At 39.3% G+C, this 19,844-nt stretch overlaps 2 protein-coding genes across 3 annotated transcripts in view; one reads left to right on the top strand and one right to left on the bottom strand.

Annotated features, from left to right (window-relative positions):
* The window catches only part of LOC122530219 (polypeptide N-acetylgalactosaminyltransferase 2), a 112,674-nt gene extending 98,624 nt beyond the window's left edge, over nt 1-14,050 (top strand). For both annotated transcript variants that reach the window (XM_043656995.1, XM_043656996.1), the window contains exons 4-10: nt 6,971-7,069; nt 9,152-9,219; nt 9,454-9,705; nt 9,991-10,206; nt 10,284-10,503; nt 11,582-11,792; nt 12,547-14,050. In XM_043656995.1, the coding sequence (XP_043512930.1) occupies nt 6,971-7,069; nt 9,152-9,219; nt 9,454-9,705; nt 9,991-10,206; nt 10,284-10,503; nt 11,582-11,792; nt 12,547-12,816 (1,336 nt within the window). In that variant the 3' untranslated portion in view covers nt 12,817-14,050. The remainder of the gene's footprint in view (nt 1-6,970; nt 7,070-9,151; nt 9,220-9,453; nt 9,706-9,990; nt 10,207-10,283; nt 10,504-11,581; nt 11,793-12,546) is intronic.
* Nucleotides 14,051-16,076: 2,026 nt separating this feature from the next.
* On the bottom strand, nt 16,077-17,502 carry LOC122530220 (KRR1 small subunit processome component homolog). Its single transcript, XM_043656997.1, has one exon. It carries the CDS (start codon nt 17,194-17,196, stop codon nt 16,174-16,176), a length of 1,023 nt encoding a protein of 340 aa, XP_043512932.1. The 5' UTR covers nt 17,197-17,502; the 3' UTR covers nt 16,077-16,173.
* Nucleotides 17,503-19,844: the final 2,342 nt, after the last annotated feature.

Genomic DNA, 19,844 nt, shown 5'->3' with positions numbered 1-19,844 from the left:
TTGAAACGCTCGTGCATGGGAATATGGGAATTAATTAACGTAAAAGGACGGAGAACGGTCTTTGAATCGAGTGGTGGCGTGTTGCCGATCGCGCGAGTAGATGTTTCTAGGGATTCACGGATAAATTAAACTCGTGGAGATTACACAAAAAGTTCTTTTGAATAAACTGCGAGTGCAGAAAATGCAGAAATACTTCGTCAAATAATTCTGTTCTACTTCTAACATACGATCTGTCACGTTAATTTAATTGACAGTATAGTTATACGCTCTTGTCGAAAAGTTTTGGAATTTCAAAAGGAATAATAACTTTCTCGAGTAAATATAAATGTTTTATTTACGATGTCAATATTGTCTAGTATTAAAATTGTAATTAATCTGTATGGAAATGAAACTTATAATTACGATTCTACATTTCCGAGCAGGAGGTTGATTATTTTCCGATTTTAAATAATTCAATACCAGAATTCTTTGAATTTATTTTATACGTTGGAATTATCCCAATATTAAAAGCACATTCAAATTAACTAGTTTATTTGCACTTAAATAACTTCTTCAACTACTTCATCAATACGAACCTGTTTCACTTGGAATATCTTTTCAAGTTTCAAGTGAAATTAAGATTCTCTGATTTTGTTAGAAACAAAAACAGATATTATTTCTACAATCTCGGAATACCTCGCGGTAGATTACCACAGATAATCAGATGAAAAATGTTTCAAAACATTTCACAGATTCTTCGTTCAACAAAGTGTCACTCGATTGTCCCGAGGCAACCTTCGATCAACATAATTAATATCTTTTTACCACTTTCAAATATCCGCTGAAAGCGGATCGAATCGATTCGAGTCCAATCAATTTAAAATGTAACAACATGATCGGCTAATCCGCGCGAGGGCCGCCATTCGAAACACATTGTCTGTTATTTATTGTAAACACACTCGCGCCCGGAATTCCCATTCCCCGTGCGGCTGAGGAAAATTATAACGATAATCCGGAATTCACGTGTCTCGGGTTTATTCATCAGTAGATTTATTTCCCGTGTCTGCGAGCCTCGGTTCCTCATGCGCCAAACGTTGATCCGTTGTGACCACTTGGCCGTATCCGCGAGTGCATTTCGATGTGAGATCGGACGCAGTAGGATTAATCCGAAACTCGTTCGGTTCGCGCGTTCATTCTCGTTTTCCCGGCACGTGCAACACTCCCGTTTCGCCGAGTAAATTTATACACACCGTTCCCCGAATACGCTTTATTCTCCTTTTATTCCGTACACTCTCTGCTCTTCGACGCCGGGCCCACTTTTTCCCCCCCTTTCTTCGCTTTCTTCCCACCTCGTGCAACACGGTTTGTTTTAATCGCTTAATATTTCGCGGAATTTCGCACGACAGTATTTTGTCGTTTGAAACGAATAAATGGGGCACGGGCGATTTAATAAACGTGATACAACACGTGTGAAATAGCGTCCGTTTCAGAAGAAGCAAGATGTTATGTTGTTTTTTTTTTTTTTTTTTATATATATATATATAATGTTAAATACCTTCGTTCGTAGTATTTAGAATTTAAAATTTAAATTTCTAAATTTAGAATTGAAGCGAGTTGACAGAATGGCGTTGTATGTTTCGTCCTTTTGTGACGCGCCGTACTTTGCGTACGTACGTTTTCGAAAAAACGTCCCGTAAATACAGAGAGATCCAATAATGAAGTGAAAAAGTGAAAGGGGGAACGTTGAATTTTATTTATAAAAGAGTGGACTGAACAAAGCTCAATTTTAAAATTTCAATTTAGCTGTGCATTATTAACGCGCGAAGGAACAAAAAGAAGATGTAAAAAATTTCCCGCTCCTCTGCATATTAACCAAGACGTTGCTACCAAGGATAGGAATAACTTACTATTAATAGCAACCGGCATTAGCAACCTAGGCTAGTGACTGTAAAAGAACAAATACAATACAGATAAATTTGCACTGCAATTTGCAATACCGCTGTATTTACTTTGTGTCTTTCTGTCGAGTCCCTCGAATGATTGAAAACTACCCTGCGTGCGCGCGTTCCAATTTCTACAAAACTACCAGCCGTTTAACACGTGAATATCCCCGGCCCCGGCCTGTGTATATGTACGTAGTTGCAAGCATTTTCGACAAATTTCATCGATACAGAAGTCGATTGGTTCGATCGTCAAATTCGCCGGTGCACAGAGAGAAGAGAGCGCGAGAGAGAGAGAGAGAGATTGCTCGTACAAGCACGATTGCGTGTATTCCTCTCGGAACAGGCGCGCGAGCTCTCGCGTTGCGGACGCGCTCCGTCGCGTGTAAAACGCGAGTGGTACACGCGCGCGTGCACGTGTCCCGAGTATTCGATGGGATTGGGCCAGCAGCGACCGTGCGTTATCCTCTTTAACGGCGTTTGGCAAAGTCCAAATTGCAGTTTCGAATTAAACCGTCCGGATGATTCGTCCCGTCTAGCCCGCTTTAAGGCTCGTCCGCTGTTTCGTTGTGTCGGCAAATATGTCGCCGCTTCGTTGCCCTGTTCGCGAAATTACGCGTCCCTATGAATTAGAAGATACGATCGTCCCTCGGCGCCTAAGACGAATTAGAAGAGGGTAAACTGCTTGTAATCAGTGTCCAGCCAGAGGAATCGCGAGGAATCTTATTAATTGTTGTTGGCGGTTTGCAGAAGGTGAGCATGATTTGGGAGCAGGTGCTGAGTGAAGTCGAACGTTTAAGTGACAGAAATTGAAGATACTGGGGTATATAATAAAATCGTGGTCGTGTTTTGAACTTTTCCAAAATAAATTGCTAAACTGTGGATTTTTTCTGTTTTTCTTTTTTTGCATTTATGGTACATTTGCAAACAAGTGCAAAATTGCACAAAATATATAAATGTCGAAAGTATAATGTTTTGTATCATATTTGACACGTAGAACGATGTTTCAACAAGATTTTGAGAATATGAATTTGAATGAAAATCCGCAGTCTACTAATCACTTAAATATATACTTATTTATTCTCTTCTTACGATTAATAATCAAACTTTCAGTCTATCAGTTTTGCATGACAAATTTAACAAATGATTCCTGAGCAATCTGCTGATTTAAAACAATGGAAACAACAATGGAGTCATAAATTAATGATATGAAAATGTTATATTTATTAAATTAAATGACTAATTATTTGTTAAATGATTAATCAGTTAATCAGCTCTGGATAATCTGTTTTCTTAAAACAACACACAGTAAGATTGTAAATTAGCCATGTTGAGCTTTTCTAACTACACTATTTATTCTTAGCTTTATTCTCCTAAGAGTTACGTCAACTATCAAACTCCCAAAGACTCAACTTATACGAAAAATTTAATAAATTTTTCATTTAACAAACTCGTGTAAAAATTTGGTTAAACCTTGGGTTCCAGATAACTTATTTTTCTAAAACAACGCACAATAGAATAAATCCACACTCTGTCCTCTCCTAATCCCAGATTCTAGAATTCTTCCTCTAATTCTCGCTCCATCCCAAAAATTCATCGTTTCGAGAATTAAACTCTCAGTCTGTAAGCTTCCAATAAGCTTTACACAATTCGACACAAATCTACTGCTATAACAACAACGTTATATCATTGTCACAAAGTTCGCGACCAAACTCAAGTGTCAATAAGCTACATATAGCTTACATATAGTCTTGTTGTAGTTTCCTGCAATTCTCCTTTCGACTAATCAAGCAAACTTACAATTAGTTTTACGTGTGATATATAATTTGTGAACAGAGGAAACTTTACAATTAGTAATTATCTACACAACGTATATATACACTCTCGCTCAAAGAGTCAAAAATCTTTCGTTTCTTAGGCAAAACAAACTTCTAAATCATTTTTCCGAAGAATAAGAATATTACAATTTATATGTCAATAAAAGTCAAAGTTATAATAAAATATAAAATATAATTTCATTTTATAAAATTATGAAACATCTCGTGCCACTTTCCTTTCAAATCTTTTTTTGCTCACCATTGCGCGCACAGAGAATAACGTCGACTGTACTCATATGTATGCAAAAGTTATCGATTTCGAATTTGGAAACTTTATTCAGTCGGTAAAAGATATTTAGAATTGTAAAACTGATGATCTTTGAATGCATTTGATTAGCATCGTAAACGAGCTACGTGCTGCAGCAATATGGCGCCGACTCTTTCAACTAAATGATCTTCGACATCAATTCTGAAATATTCCGTATACTCTTCTAAATATTCTCACTTTGTTCTATATTCGACGAAAGAAGAAAAAGTCTCGTTTCATATAACAGATATCAAATGCACATCAAGTTTGCACTTTCAATCTCAATTTTCCAGCCGGAAAATGCACCTAATATTTTCCAGCAGGTTCAAACAGGGAACACACGTATCTCATTATCCAAAAACCAATCCAGCCATCTCAATTTATTCGCTTCTTTCCCGACAAAGAAGCCGAAATCTAACCCACTGCATAAAGCACATCCCTCTCCGTTCTCTTCGGCACGTTCGCCACGTTTTATTGCGTTTCAAAGTAATTTTTCCCTCCCCCTCTTCTCGTGAGCCATCGCTCCTTTGTTCCGCGGCATTATTAATTTAACGTCGTCCCGACGACGCCTTAATTCAGCAATTTCCGTCGATGGGGCGTCATCGAATTGACGACGAGCCGGGGAACGTGGAAAACTGGAAATTATCGAAAGCTAGTGTCATGGAGATAGGAGAGCGCGTAAAAGGACACGTAGGGTCTTCATCGATCAAATTTGTGAAAAACAAGCTACTAGAGATTATTTCTGGATTGATAATCTTTAGAATTTAGAAGCCCTTAGAGTTGTAGAACTCTAAAAACAGCAGCAACTAAAGGAAACTATGCTGTAAAGAAAAATATTTGGTCAAAAATTAAAGCAATTAACTTTCACTCTTCGGAATTGGAATTTTAAATTTATTCTTTCTTTCTTCGCGAGCGACTAATCAAAAAAAAAAAAAGAAATTATCACGCACAGTCGTAGCACTTACGTTCATTTCAAATTGAAATTTAAGAAATCCTGTTCCTCTAAGATTTATAAGAAAAAAACAAAAAAATCTCCCGCTTAACCGCGTAAGTACATTCGGCCCTACCGATTCGTGAAACGGTATATTTCGCGGCCGAATCGAGAGGATATCGACGTGCAGACGTGACTTAACAAAAGGAAACAAGTACGGCGCACGGAGAACTGGTGAATTTTCCAAACGACTGCTTTCCCCCCCGCCCTCCCCCTCCCCGGGCTGGTAATAATTCGCACGATCGATAATCTCATCAGTGAACTTTTACAATTTCGCGCGGTACACGATGGTCAGGACTGCTGCCGTAGGAGGCAGTGCTCGAGCTCGTGAGAGACTTGGTTGAAAGCACAACGGTACACGTGGTCGCATTCCGTACACGTTCCTCGAGTTTATCCCGGGGAAAGTGGGACTGACATATTGGGATCGTTCTGGCCGTCTAGTCGCATTTATGTACCCACCTCCGTGTTGGCGTGCCGCGCCAAAATGATCCTCCACCTTTTTCTTGCCCACCCTGCTTCTATTTGCTCTCCGCCGCCCCCGCTTTTTCAACTTTCAGCATCGAAAGCCGGAAGGCGAACGCGGGAAACCTACAAGATTCGACGATCTTCGGAGGCGATCTCCTCGGTTCGGAAAAAATAAACGTGCACGTGAGAATTTATCTCGTGTCGAGAAGTTCCTTTTGCCCGACTGGGAATCTTTTTGTCGCCACGTTATCTCATTATTTCTTCAAAGGGAGAGAATTCGAGTTATTGAGAAGTTATTGAGAACGGTGAATGTTGCGCAACATGCGGATGTTGTGTACAATACGATATTATCGGAGGAAAAGTCTGCAATGCAAAATAGAGATAGAGGAGGAATTTAAAGGGAATTTAAAAGAGCAAGGTTTCAGTGCTTCAGTTTCTTTGGACTTCACAAAATTACAGATACAGGAAGAGATAATAGTTGAAAGCTTCTCATAGCAAGAATATAAGAGGAAACAATAATGTTCAATAATGTAAAGGAAAAAAAAAATTGCTTTGACGCAACGTTGTGAGAAGAATTTCCATTAACCACTTGAGCTGGCAACTGATTGCGGACCATAACGAGTGATCAAACCGTATACAATAATTCGTCGCTTTCTTTTTGAACTCGTCGGTATCGATATCACTGGATAGAAGTTATTGAGAAGCAGTAGATTATTTAATGAGTAATTATTATTTGTTTTGCCTGGGTAATACTTAAATATACTTAAAACCGAGAAAATATTGCAAATTTGCGACGTGCGTGGCACGTCAATTCCAGCGCAAGAGGTTAAATAGAATCACCAAGAAAATCATCACAGATATGAAACGTCTATGAAAGATTTGACCAGGACGAAACGGAACATTTCGGACAATCAAAACGGAATACGTAGCGCGGCAATTATTCGCGTGCAGCTGTGTATAGACCGAAAATCAGCGTTTAATCATTAACGAAATAGCACTTTATTGGATCTGTTCGCGCGGAACTGGACTGGGAATCCTATTACGATGAACCGACAAGCGTATTAACGGACGTTACGACAGATAACGTCAGGAAGCTGCTATCGATCCCATCCGTGACAGGTTGATGGCCTAATTATATCGTGCCCAATGTCTCATTGTGAAGCTCATTAGACGAGCCTCGGTCCTAAGTTCCGCCATCTAATTAAGTCGACGTACTTTTCATTCCTTTCAGCGCGTGAAAATGGCACGAGCAGAGCGCCATTTTCGGATGACGTTCCATTTAGGTCACGCGCACCACGCGACCAGCGCGACAGTCCTTTGTTCATTTGCATTCGTAGCTTTGTTTATTTATCTTTGTTTCCTTTTTTTTTTCTTTTTTAGCCTGTTTGTACATACCGTTCTCAGTTTATTTATTTACACTTCGATAATACTTGTCCACGAAAGCTGAAGAGGAATTCCGCTTTTGTTGCAGGTGTCGAATGAAACAATGGAGAAGAGACTTGCCGCCAACGTCCGTGATAATCACGTTTCACAACGAGGCGCGATCGACGCTGCTCAGAACGGTCGTCAGGTATTTTTAATTTTATTTTTATTATACGTACGGCGAGTCGAGTTTGTTATTTGATATTTTTCTTTTTTCTTTTGGAATTATTGCTAAAATTTTACTTGCTCCGGATTTCCTGGATTAAAACGTGTATTCTAATTTGCAAATGTGTAAAGTTAATTACTAAACTGTGGATTTTTGAATGAAAATTCATTCGAACGACGCTTACGAAGAACTAAAAATATGAAGAGCGAAGAGATATTAAACGTGTACGATTGTTATTAAGAAATATGGACATCCGGCAAAATATTAAAATTATTATATAGTAATTTAAAACGTGTAATATGTAATTCGAATATTTTTCCAATACCAACATCGATACAGACAAGAGAGAGAAAAGAAACGAGAAAATATTTCTGCAGAAAATAATAAAATATCAAAGTAATTAATTTCGCACATTTGCAAACCAGGATTCGGTAGCTTTAATCCATCACGGCCTATAAAATTCAACAACCACATTTCAGCTAAATATACATATATTAAGCAATAATTTTGAAAATAGCAAATCCGAGTATTAAATCGAACAGCTAATGTCGTTATGACGTTAAAATGAAGCATTTACGAAAATAAAAAAAGAAAAGGAACGAGGAGAAGGAAGAAATATCGGACAATGATCGATCTCGTCGAAAAATGGGGAAACGTGGACAGGCAGGAATGCGTGGTTAAAATTCAACAAAACGAGATTGATATTTCCTAGTTCGGTTAAATTCTCACGCGTTGGGCTTGCAACGAGATCCAGTTTCGCGAAAAACGCCGAGGAAACTTCCAACTCCGAGATCCGACGGAATTTCCTAATCATCGTTCCATCATTGCACATCCATTACCTCGCGCTATGATAAATCACGCGTGAAATTCGAAGTTCCGAAAAAAAAATTCGAATTGAAACCCCTTAAAATTGACTACAGCGACTTTGTGTTTTTATTTCGCTGTGAAATATATTCGCCAACTTGTTCAGGAATTTGTCTCATTCATCAAGAACCAATCAATAATTTGTTTCAATTCCTTAAAATTTCATAAAATTGTGAATACATCATGATGAAAAAGTATTGTAGAAGAGGCAGCAGAATGTATTCCATTGATTAGGCTGTTACGTATTTTTGAATTTATTAATACTAGAACTAGCAGAGCAATCGAATAATCGTAACAAGTAATTTTTCATAAAAATTTTATAGATCTCTAACGCGTTTTTAAAATAAAATTTGTGTTATTCATTCTATTATAGACTTTCGTCTATTTCTTGCACTTTTATTACTCTGTGCTTTATAGTTTTGCATTTTAAACATCAGCAGCTCTAATGCTCTAATGCTTTTTCTTTTGCATTGAAAAAAATAATTGTCTGTATTCTCTTGCACTGTCTAAAAGTATTGAAACAGAAAATTGCTATGTTGGCAATTACATAGGCATGGAAAGGATTAAAAACAATCATTAAAAGTAGGATCTGCTACCATTTTAAAACAAAACAAAACTTTCTTCAAAGTTGGAAACTCATGAATAATCATGCTTCCTCATAAAAGTAGCGACTTTCGTCTCATCCTTAATGAATGGGTCAGAATGACAGACGCGGTCCTCGCAATATTAAGTAAGCCGCTTATAGCCGCTACGTTATTCCGGAACCGTCACTAGTATTTTAAAGTAATTCAAACAATCGTTTCTTTCATTTTCCCGCGACGCGACTGTTCATAAATTTACCTCGCGGACATCCGCCAACTTAATTGAAACGTTTTTCTATCCCGTAACGTCACGCGACTCGAACAAGATTACTTTTGCCCGCGAGAGAAATATCTACATTTTCTCTCTCTCTCTCTCTCTTTCTCTTGAGATGAAGAGAATTTCTTTACGAAACGAAGAAGAGAAGGTAAAAAAAGAAGGAAAGAGCGAGACTACGAAGAAAACTTACTTATTTAGGGAAAACTTTTACTCGCGTAAAAGAGGAGCCGCTGCATTCTAACTACACTTTGAAGCCGAGTTACTCCTGCCGATGGAATTAGAAGCGTTTAATTTCTCCAATCACTTTTACGAAATATCGAGGATATCTGTTTCTGATTTCAGCGTTCTGAACAGAAGTCCAGAGCACCTGATAAAGGAGATTATATTGGTGGATGACTTCAGTGATCATCGTGAGTAATTTTCATTTCTATTTTAATTTCAACTGGAATTAAAACACACTATTCTCGTGGCATGTTTTTTTCCCGTTTCATTTGCAAATTTTTCTTCAACATGCAAAATTAGATCGAAAAGCTTCTTCTAGATTAGATACTAGATCTTGCCTCTCGTGAACGATTTTTCCCGAAGCTTGCAACGCGGCGAGTGCATCGAACGCTGCCGTGACAATTCACCTACTTTTCTTGCAGCGGAGGACGGTGAAGAGCTATCGAGGATACACAAAGTGCGAGTGATACGCAACGAAAAGAGGGAGGGCTTGATGAGGTCGAGGGTGCGAGGCGCGGATGCAGCAACCGCCAGCGTGTTAACGTTCCTTGACTCGCATTGTGAATGCAACGCCGACTGGCTGGAGCCGCTTTTAGAGAGGGTGGCTGAGGATCCTACGAGGGTCGTCTGCCCCGTCATTGACGTCATAAGCATGGACACTTTCCAATATATCGGTATTATTATAGCCTCTCAAATTTATCTAACTCTTCCCCGCTGTAACTTTTAAACAGAAACACTCGCGACACACGGTTCTTGCTCTTCAAGTTTCTCAAATCTCCTAAATCGACAGTAACGAGAACTATGTATGTGTCACTTACAACTTTATATTTAATTACAATAGTAAAATATCTAATCTTCTGAAATACTTTTGCTTCCAACTAAATCCCATTTGCTAAAATCTTATCGCAAACAATATTCCTTTCTCCTCTAATCGAGATCACATTATCGTAATTGTCCAGGCGCGTCGGCCGATCTAAGAGGTGGTTTCGACTGGAGCCTGGTCTTCAAGTGGGAATACCTGAGCCAAACGGAAAGGCAAGCGAGGCAAAAGGACCCTACGCAGGCGATTAGAACGCCAATGATCGCCGGTGGTCTCTTCGTAATCAACAAAGCGTACTTCGAGAAACTGGGCAAATACGACACTCAGATGGACGTATGGGGCGGCGAGAATCTCGGTGAGTATGCTCGATCTGTCTGTCGTCTGCAGAAATTTGCCGAACGTGATTCGAGTTCACGACCGTGCCGCTTTCAGAGATATCGTTCCGTGTGTGGCAGTGCGGCGGTAGCCTGGAGATTATTCCGTGTTCGCGCGTCGGCCACGTGTTTCGAAAACGTCACCCGTACTCGTTCCCCGGAGGCAGCGGGAACGTTTTCGCCCGGAACACCAGACGAGCCGCCGAGGTGTGGATGGACGATTACAAACAGTTCTACTACAACGCGGTACCTCTGGCGCGCAACATACCCTACGGAAAGTGAGTACTACACACGCCTTGCAGCCAGTTTTCCTCACATTTAGAATTTGAGGGAAAAAATACATTTAGCGAAGTTTTCTATGCCTTTTTCTTCATTTTTATTTTACAACTATGCGGTGTGTTCTACATATTCAATATTTGACCTTCTTTGAACTTCTTCATTTTCATTTCAACTCGTATATATCATAATTGTAAAGGAAATTACAAACACTTTGTTGCGTTTATACTTTGTTAACACACAATCTATATTCGTTCGAGTTAAGATCGAGGTCAGAGCCGAAACTGAAATACATCGCAATTAATTTGCCTGCGTCTAAAATATCGGCGCAATATCGTCGACTAACCAACACTGGATGACTTATACGCACGGGTCCGCGAAACGGCGAACGTGTTGAGCTTCCAAATATCGGTACACCAAAGAAAAACAGGACAACGAAATACGTTGTTCCTCCTCTACGAAGAACATAAATTACCCGGCCACAACAGCGATTCTCGCTACCAAGAGCAACATCGATACTTCCCGGAACAATTTCGGTGATCTATTCACTGGCCAAAGTTTCGCGCGTACGAAGTTTCTTTTGATCGTTTATCACTGACTAATTTCCATGTTTTTCGACGTAATTTCGTGAAATTAAAAAGTACAGCATACGTAAATTATAAAACGAATGAATCGTTACGCGATACGATGACCATCTTTCCCTACGTAGGTGAAATAAAATTGGCACATTGAACTTCTTTAAAAAAAAAAGAAAAAAAAAACTACTATATAATATTGTTTCTGCACTTGTATAAATGCCTATGAAAAATTCGCTTTCATTTAAACATCCATTCATTGATTTACGGTATAGAGTTTCTGCAGGTCACACGCGTCTAATTTCATAGTTAGAACTCATATGCGTGGATGATACACCAGAGGAAATCAGCCGGTTGTATCGCTAACGTAACACTGGCCGTCTTATTTCCATGCGCGAGAAATCGAGGAGGATCGATTCACCGGCCGAAATATCCGATAGTCGATTTCATTAAAACGCGTCAGCGCACGTGAGCTGTATTAATAAAACCGTTTCCCTTGTTTCAGTATTCAAGACAGGATGGAGCTGAAGCGGAAATTGCATTGCAAGCCCTTCAGCTGGTATCTGAAAAACGTATATCCCGAGCTGGTTATACCGACGAGCGAGGGTGGCCCCGGTGGATCGTTGAAACAGGGTACAGCATGTCTGGACAGTATGGGCCACCTTCTCGATGGGAACGTGGGTCTTTACCCGTGTCACGACACCGGTGGTAACCAAGTGAGTGTACCATCCTCTGCCCTCGTTATTCATTGCGCACCGCTGCACTGTGTTCTGAGTAAACTCGACCACCGCGTGGCTCTCGTAGAAATAACTCTTCGCCATGCCGCTATTATTAATCCGCGTATTCAATTTTACGTTTCAATTATCGCGCCCGAGGATTCCGCGCTGGTAGATTAACGGATCGACCGGACAGCTCGGTCTTGCCAGAGAAGTTTCAAAGAGAAAAGAAAACACCCCTTTGACGATTGTTTTCAGATCCCCTTTTGAGACTCTTTGCTTTAATGTATGCGGATCGAGTTTGCCTCTCCTCGAGGGAGAGGAATTGATGAATTGATACGAAGTTATTAGCAGACTGCAGATTTTTACGGGGATTGAACTTCTATTTCTCAGAATATAATTGAGGAAATTAAATAAAAAAATATTACAAATTTGAATATTTTGTACTACAAATGAATAAAAACCCGGAGTCCAGTTGTTAGACTTGTATCATGCGATGATAAGTCAATTGTCAATCAATAAATTGTATTTACCCCCGGAAAAGTACGTTTATCATTTGATTAATTAACAACTCTTCAAAATGAAAAATAAAAAAATATTCCATGTAGAATCGTATAGATACTGAACGTTGAAGAGTTAATTTAACGGATCACTTGCACTTCGGGGATTCCGTCGTCCTAAAATTTCCCTAGAAATTAACCCTCCGAACTTCCAAACATATTCTGTTTAAACCCATCGAAATAATTTCTTGCAGGAATGGGGCCTGACGAAGGACGGTCTCATCAAGCACCACGATCTCTGCCTAACGCTGCCGGTGTACGCGAAAGGCACGACGCTGTTAATGCAAATCTGCGACGGTAGCGAGAACCAGAAATGGAGGCACCTGGAGGGTGGCCTGATCCGCCATTCGAGGATCCCGGTGTGCGTGGACTCGAGATATCACGCGCAAAGGGGCATCACCGCGGAGAAATGCGACTCAAACGCCGAGACGCAAAGGTGGCATCTTTACAATAACAATCACTAGCTCCCAAGGACCACCAGTGTCTCGTGAAGACCGCGGTGTCGTCGTCACTCACGAAGGACCGAGCGAGTGCGGTATCTGATCAGAAGAGGGAGGGTCGATCTAATCAGGGAGAGCGATCTGATCGATCCGAGATCGAGGCTGCTCAATCGAACCCGACGATGATTTACATCGGGGGTTTCGCTGCTCCGTGAGAAAGAAAGGAGAAGACCTTGACGAAGCGCGAACGCGAAGAACTATCTAAATCAGAAGGGTGATATATCGGTCCGATGTACTCGTAGATATAATGAGACTGTTTGGAGGAATGTTTGAAATTGGAATTGAATTCCTGTATTTTGAGGTTTCACGACGGAGAAACAGGTTGTCTTTTTTTTTTTTTTGTTTCACTTTGAGTAGAAAGTGATACGAAAGTTTGACAAGTTCACAAGTATGAGGAATTGATTTTGTGATTAATGGACTGCGGATGTTTATGCGTCCTTGAGAAATGTAAGGAAATTTATACATATACATATATATTAAGTAATGATTCTTTGAAAGAAAGTTTTTTAAAATAAATATTAATTACAGCTAAAAATTGTGAAATTGCACGAATATCCGCAGCCTAGCAATGAACAAAGACTACGTCTAGGCTTTTCTTTTTTTTATATATATATTTTAATTGATCAGTGTTACGTAAAACGAGAGTTTGTCCTAGTCGACGAACGGTTCATTTCGAAGGGCTGTTTCATTCCGGTGCACTTACGTTAACTTCGATGATCTCAAGTGGAATCATTTCTGAAACTACACTGCGCGTAGAACGAAAACGAAAATGTTACAACCACGTAATTTTAAGCGAACTCTCGACTCGTTTACCCCGTTTGAATATCGTTTAAACAAACATCGAAACGTTCACAAATTCTCATTCGATCGACGCGCGATTTATTGTTAACGACTGATTCATCAGCATTGTCCCCGCAAGAGTGAAACGAAAATAATGAAAAGAAACGAAATTGTAGCTTTTTATCAATTCCCCTATTTCCATGGCCTTAAACAGCGAATAAAAAGGCAAATATGCTATTTCCAGATCGACCATTAATTTTTTAGCACACGATACACACACACGTACATAAACACACGCATGATATGGCGCGTCGATATCGATTTGTGTCCCCGATCGAGCTATAGATCGCGAGGCGAATCGGGTGCTTCTCGATCCAAAGACATGCTACCATTCTCACAAAGAGATTTATTTTTCTATAAGAAAGTTGTACATTTACTTGGTTGTGCGAATAGCTGGAAAATTGTGCTCACCTCGTGAAGACTCGACGTGTTGCGAAGTCCACTGCAAAAATTGTTCATTTTGTTGTTGTTTCTTCGAATTTACTTTCGTCGTTCTGGTACCTAACGACAAATTTTACCTCGTTAAAAAAGGGTGAATCTCTGAGTTAAAGGAATTAATTGAATTAATACAACACGCCGAGTCGTTCAGAGGCGAGAAAGTGGTGCAACTACTATACAGCAATATTATAGCGAGAGAACGATCTTTTATATACTGACACTCTCACGAACAACAATGATTCGACTGCTGTCATTTCGACCTCTGACGCACGTATACATATAAGTACACAGAAGTTACGCTATCGAGTTATTGTAAGCTTTTGTATGATACGAGCGCGCCCAGAATGATCTACGCACGTTGGTGGTCACACGAAGCCGGTGTACAGATTCGAGGGAGAGAGATTGTTTTTACTCTTAAACACGTTAAGCTAAGCCATCGAACGATATTAATTGGAATTTAATCGACTCTGAACTATTGTACATATATGTTTGAAACGTCTCGTTTATTGAAAAAAAAAAAAATCTTCTAAACGCGCATATTTCGGGCCGTCAATTTAGCACGAACTTTACGTATAATTAGCGCACTCCACGCGCGATGATGTCCCAAGTGCACGATGGAGTACATGAACAATGTATCGCGTGCATTTTGGAATATTACTGCGATGTATATTACAGTGTACTTTTATCACGCACTTCTCTCGTCATTTTTAATTCTTAATTAAACACTTTTTTAGCTCGACCGCTAAATTAAACGCGAACCGCGAACGATAATCACCGTTTGAAGGTGGAAACTTTGCCCAATTCCCTCGGGCAAGATCCTTCGGATTTATGAAAATAATTTCATTATAATCGAGCAGACAAAAATATCGAGAGGGTAACGATAACGCGTTTAAACGGAAGAATTTTGCCTAATTTCCTCGAGCAAACATCCACCGGGTCTACGAAACGTCATAATCGAACAAATGTATCAAATGGATATTACGACACGTAGAACAATAGAGGACTTCCTCTCCCGATCGACTCGCGAATCGACGCGCTGTAAATACTTCTACGCGATCGATCGATCCTCCGTTTCCCGTCCTGAGGCGTCTTCGAGCGAACTCTGCGAACGCACGACGCGTTGCTCGTCACTTTCTTTCGTTCGCGCGTTTCGCGAGCAACGAGGCAACCATAATCGCGTGCTGTACATATAACGTGTCTACGGTGTAAGTTAAATAAAAGCGTCGTACTTCCATGAATCTTTGTATGCTGTAAGATAAACGAGCGACTCCGACTTAACGTTTAAGGTACAACGCACTGGATTCACGTGCTCTCGAACTAACAATAAGGGATACGCTGTACATTATCACGAATATTTCCGACTTCTCTATCATATATATGTACGATACATTGAATTCTTTATTAGCCTCGTGTTTATCGAGATGACGCGCTGCTTCGAGGAAAGAACGATCGTTGAAATCCCGGTTGCTTTTTAGTTGCGGTAAACGCGATTGATATGTTTCAGGAGATCGAAAACTTGACAAGTAACGTTTCTTTATTTAAACATTAGCTGTTAAGGGATGAGAGTTTTATTTGAAATTTCGTTTCGTACATATGGACACACGTGATCCATTGGATAGCTTGAAAGCTATATCGGAATTGTAACACGAACCTACGAAAATAATCCTGGAGAGGAAAATATGTGTTGCGTATATGGACGTTCGTTTTCGACATCGAATACCTGTCCTCAAGGTGTACACGTTGTATTTCTACGACTCTGTATTTTGCAAATGTATCATACTAAAGAAACTGGAAATATATGTAAGTATATACGCGGCTGGTAACTACTTACATATATTCGAATATCGTACATTAAGAACGCGATATTATAGTACTTACAGAAACAAGGTTTTTTTTTTTTTTAATAAAACGATGGAATTAAAATTATTCCAAAAACTACACGAGTCTTTCTTAAACTTCTATTTTATTGAAAACATGTATAATGTACAAGCAACAATTGACAATTTAGCAAATGACATCAGTTTGCGAATTTGCTAGCAAATGCTATGACTGGGCACCGCGTTTCTTCAGTGCCTTTTTAACCTTCTTCTTAAATTCATCCAAATTTACATCGTCACTCTGTTCTTTCTTTTCTTTAGACTCCTCTTCAGGTGGTACAAACGCTTGCGCTCTGCGTTCTTGCCTTTTCTTCTCAGCCTCCTGGTGCCTCATGTTCTGCTCTCTCTTTCTCTTCGCTATCTTTTGCTCCTCCTTTAAGAAATATTCTCCAGAAGCCATCATCTTGTCTATCTTGCTCTCTTGTTGAGGAGGTGGGAACGGAGTATACGGTTTCTTTTCTTTCTTGTTCTTCGGTTGTTTCCTCTTGCTAATATTCTTACTGTTGAATTTAGGCAAAAATCTTTCCCAATTTTCATTTTTCAATTTTGGATCCTTAGCCAGTTCTCTCTTAATCATCAATGCTTTGATGTTGTAAATGGGATGAATATTCTTCATAGTATCTTCAATAATACGTCTTGCTTGGGCAAGACCTTTGTAAGGGCCTAGTGCAGCTACAGTCTGTCCTTGCACTACAACGTAACAGTTTGTCAACAATTCGATGGATTTCAAGGTACACCCTTTTGGGCCTATGAGTCTCTGACGTCTCTTGACAAATTTATCTCTGTTTCTTACGAAAGAGGAGATTTTTATGATATCTGCACCAATGTCATCTTGAAGTACTCTCACCGCTTGCTCGAATGGTACAGACCTAGACATGAGTTTAATCATGTCACGAGCTTTAATTATAATGTAAGGATCCCACGTTTTTCTGGTAGTCTTCACAGTCATGCTACCTTCGACCAGATCCATCTCAGCCTTGAGTGCATGCTCGTCTAACGCTTTCTGAATTAATGGCCAATGTTCTTTCAAGTATTGTTCTCTATACTTGGGGAACAAAGTAGCGAATGAACTCTCTTCGAGCAAACGATGAGGATTATCCTCAGGCTTAAAAGATGGGATTTTTAACGACCAAGCATTGTCCACCGGTCCTGTTGTAGTCGGACCATCCTCTTTTTCGGAATCACTCATTCTTCACACAGTGTTCTATCACTCCATTAAACGGTTAAACTTACCGAATTTCACACCAAGAATCGTTTGATCACTTTCACGTTACAAGAATAGAATTGATCTCATTGATATCATAATAATGTTTTGTAACACCGTTTCGAAATCGACGTATACGATAAAAATTTTAGTATTTGTTTACTTGGTACTTACACGTGACAATTGAGCGTGTCGAGCTAGAATTGAGGTTAGGTTACTGACATTCACCAGCGGACGAATCGCGCAATTGCAAGATGGAGCCCACTACCGAAGCGTTTAAACGAAATGTTCATCAAAGGCAAAGGAATCTAAATTACACTGAATGAAAATTAAGATTTATATATCGTCTAATAAATAGAACGTTTGGACAACACAATCTGTATAAAAATATCGAGAATTATTGACAAATATTTAATAAAATCTTTTGAAAACTTTCCACAATACGGAGCGTACAAAGTGTGCGGCGCGCGAAAAGCGGACACTGACTACTGCCACCTCGCGGCGTACTACGGACTTACGAAAATTCCATTGGCGCGATTTATGATTGAGCTGTCTAGAGTTACGTGTTTAGGTATTTATCTTCAGCTATCGTGATTAATAAAAATTGGAATATTATAGCGCAATCAGTAAATACTTAAACTATGCATTAAGTTACCTTTCAGCTGGCAACAGTGTTCTCGAAAGGAGATTTCAATTAATGACAGAATGAACGCGTAAGGTATCTATGACGCAGTTTATTATACAATTACAATACTCTTACTAATCATATTGTGATAATGATCGTAGTAATAGTATATCCTAGATAACATGAACTATTCCAGAGTTGATATGACTTTATTTATACATTTTTCCATTAGCACACGCACACCCAGCCTTTTCACATTCTCTCTACCTTTCACTCCAACTTCCGGCAAAGCCCTGAGGAGGACCAACGCGGAACATCAAGGGCGGACGTCAGAAACACGCTTTGCAATTAATTAATTCCTAATCGTAGTGCCGTGGCATGAGATTTCATGGTCACGCGTACGCGAATGAACTGCCTTAAAAAGATCGCGAGTCTCACGAAGACGCCTCTAATTCTCGGTACAAAATAGTTTAGACAACTTTGTCATCGAACAAGGACTTACCCCTATTCTCACGACTCTAAATATTATTTCGTTTAATCTTTTAAGAACTGTCATACCGTGCTCTTATTATTTTTTCTTTTTTTTTTCTCCCCCTTCCATTCCTCTTAATTAATTATATCCTCTAAATTTTTAGTTTTGTCTCACTTGTCACAGTGTTACCGTTTAATGTTACCTTCAGTTCTTATTACTTAAACGTTACTCCTAGGCATCGAGTCGAGCGACGCTCGCGTCCCAATATTAACGAGTTACACATCGAATTGTTTAATAGATTTCTATATAACGCTAGAGTTCTCTCAAAAGACAATTATACACCGCTACTGATTGAGATTAGTCGACTAATTCTCGATGTACCAACCGCTTTGGTTTCGTTCGTGCTGCCATCTCGAAAGGGAACGCGCTTCTTGGCGCGTCTTTTTTTCTTTTTTTTCTTTTTAACGCCAGCGTTTCCTCGCGCGATTTTTACGCTATTTCGCATATATATTTACAGGAAAAAAAACGCGATGGGACGGTAGGAGTAAAATCTTACGCGTTTTCGCATTAACTTCCGACGAATCTTCCTTTCGAATATTATAACGAAAATACCGGATCGAATGTTTGAAATTAAATCGATGTACTCTGTACCGAAAGAGAAAAGAACGAAAAGTATTTACAGAGGCTCGTGATTAAATACTTGCAAAACGTTGCTAGATAACAATAATGCACGTAGCACTTGACAGCAACTGATCTTCCTAACCCTCGACTGGTAAACCTACCGGCGATATTGCGTAAACGTGTCTCGAGATCTTGAAAAATCAATAAAAGAAAATGAAAGAAATAAATAAATCCATAGTTCTTGCTCTGTCGATTAAGTGTTATCAGATACAGTAGGGAACGCTCTAGGATTATCTGCATGTTCTATATAAAGAAACAAAAACAGGAAATGCAAAGGATAGACAGAAAGAAAATGAAAAGAACAAAAAGTAACTAAAGTCTGTCTAGCACTTTTATTTTCAAATAATAAAAGTTAAAATATAATGAAATAATTAATAATAATAATAATAATAATAATGATAATCAATAATAATGTATCTATCGCTTGCGAAATGCGCTGGCTTATCGAAGTTCACGAGAAAAAAGAAAATAAACACATCGATTAGAGGATATGGGTTCAATTCTATTCTCTTTCTCTCATCTGTCTACAAAAAAAAAAAAATACTTCCGACGAACGAAAAAAAAAGAAAAAATGAACAAAAGACAAAGAAGGTGTAAGTGACCCTAATTTATATGCTGTTCGTTTCTCATTTTCCGTCTCAGGAATTGTGTTCTTCCCGCTTTACCAGTTTTTCTCACATTTCTATTGATTACACATCCGTTCATCGTGCTGAATTTATAAAACGTCTACGTAACGCACTCGAAACTGGTGCTCTAGGAACTCTTTTTTTTTTTTTTATCTCCCCGCAATATTTTCTCTCGCTCTTTCTTTCTCATTCATGTAATTTTCACTACAGCTTGGTCCACGACTCTGGA

Source organism: Frieseomelitta varia, unplaced genomic scaffold (genome assembly GCF_011392965.1).
Source record: "Frieseomelitta varia isolate USP_RPSP 00005682 unplaced genomic scaffold, Fvar_1.2 scaffold_332, whole genome shotgun sequence".
NCBI lineage: Eukaryota > Metazoa > Arthropoda > Insecta > Hymenoptera > Apidae > Frieseomelitta > Frieseomelitta varia.
Note: the sequence above shows the minus strand (reverse complement) of the source record. Positions and strands in the feature narration are given on the sequence as shown.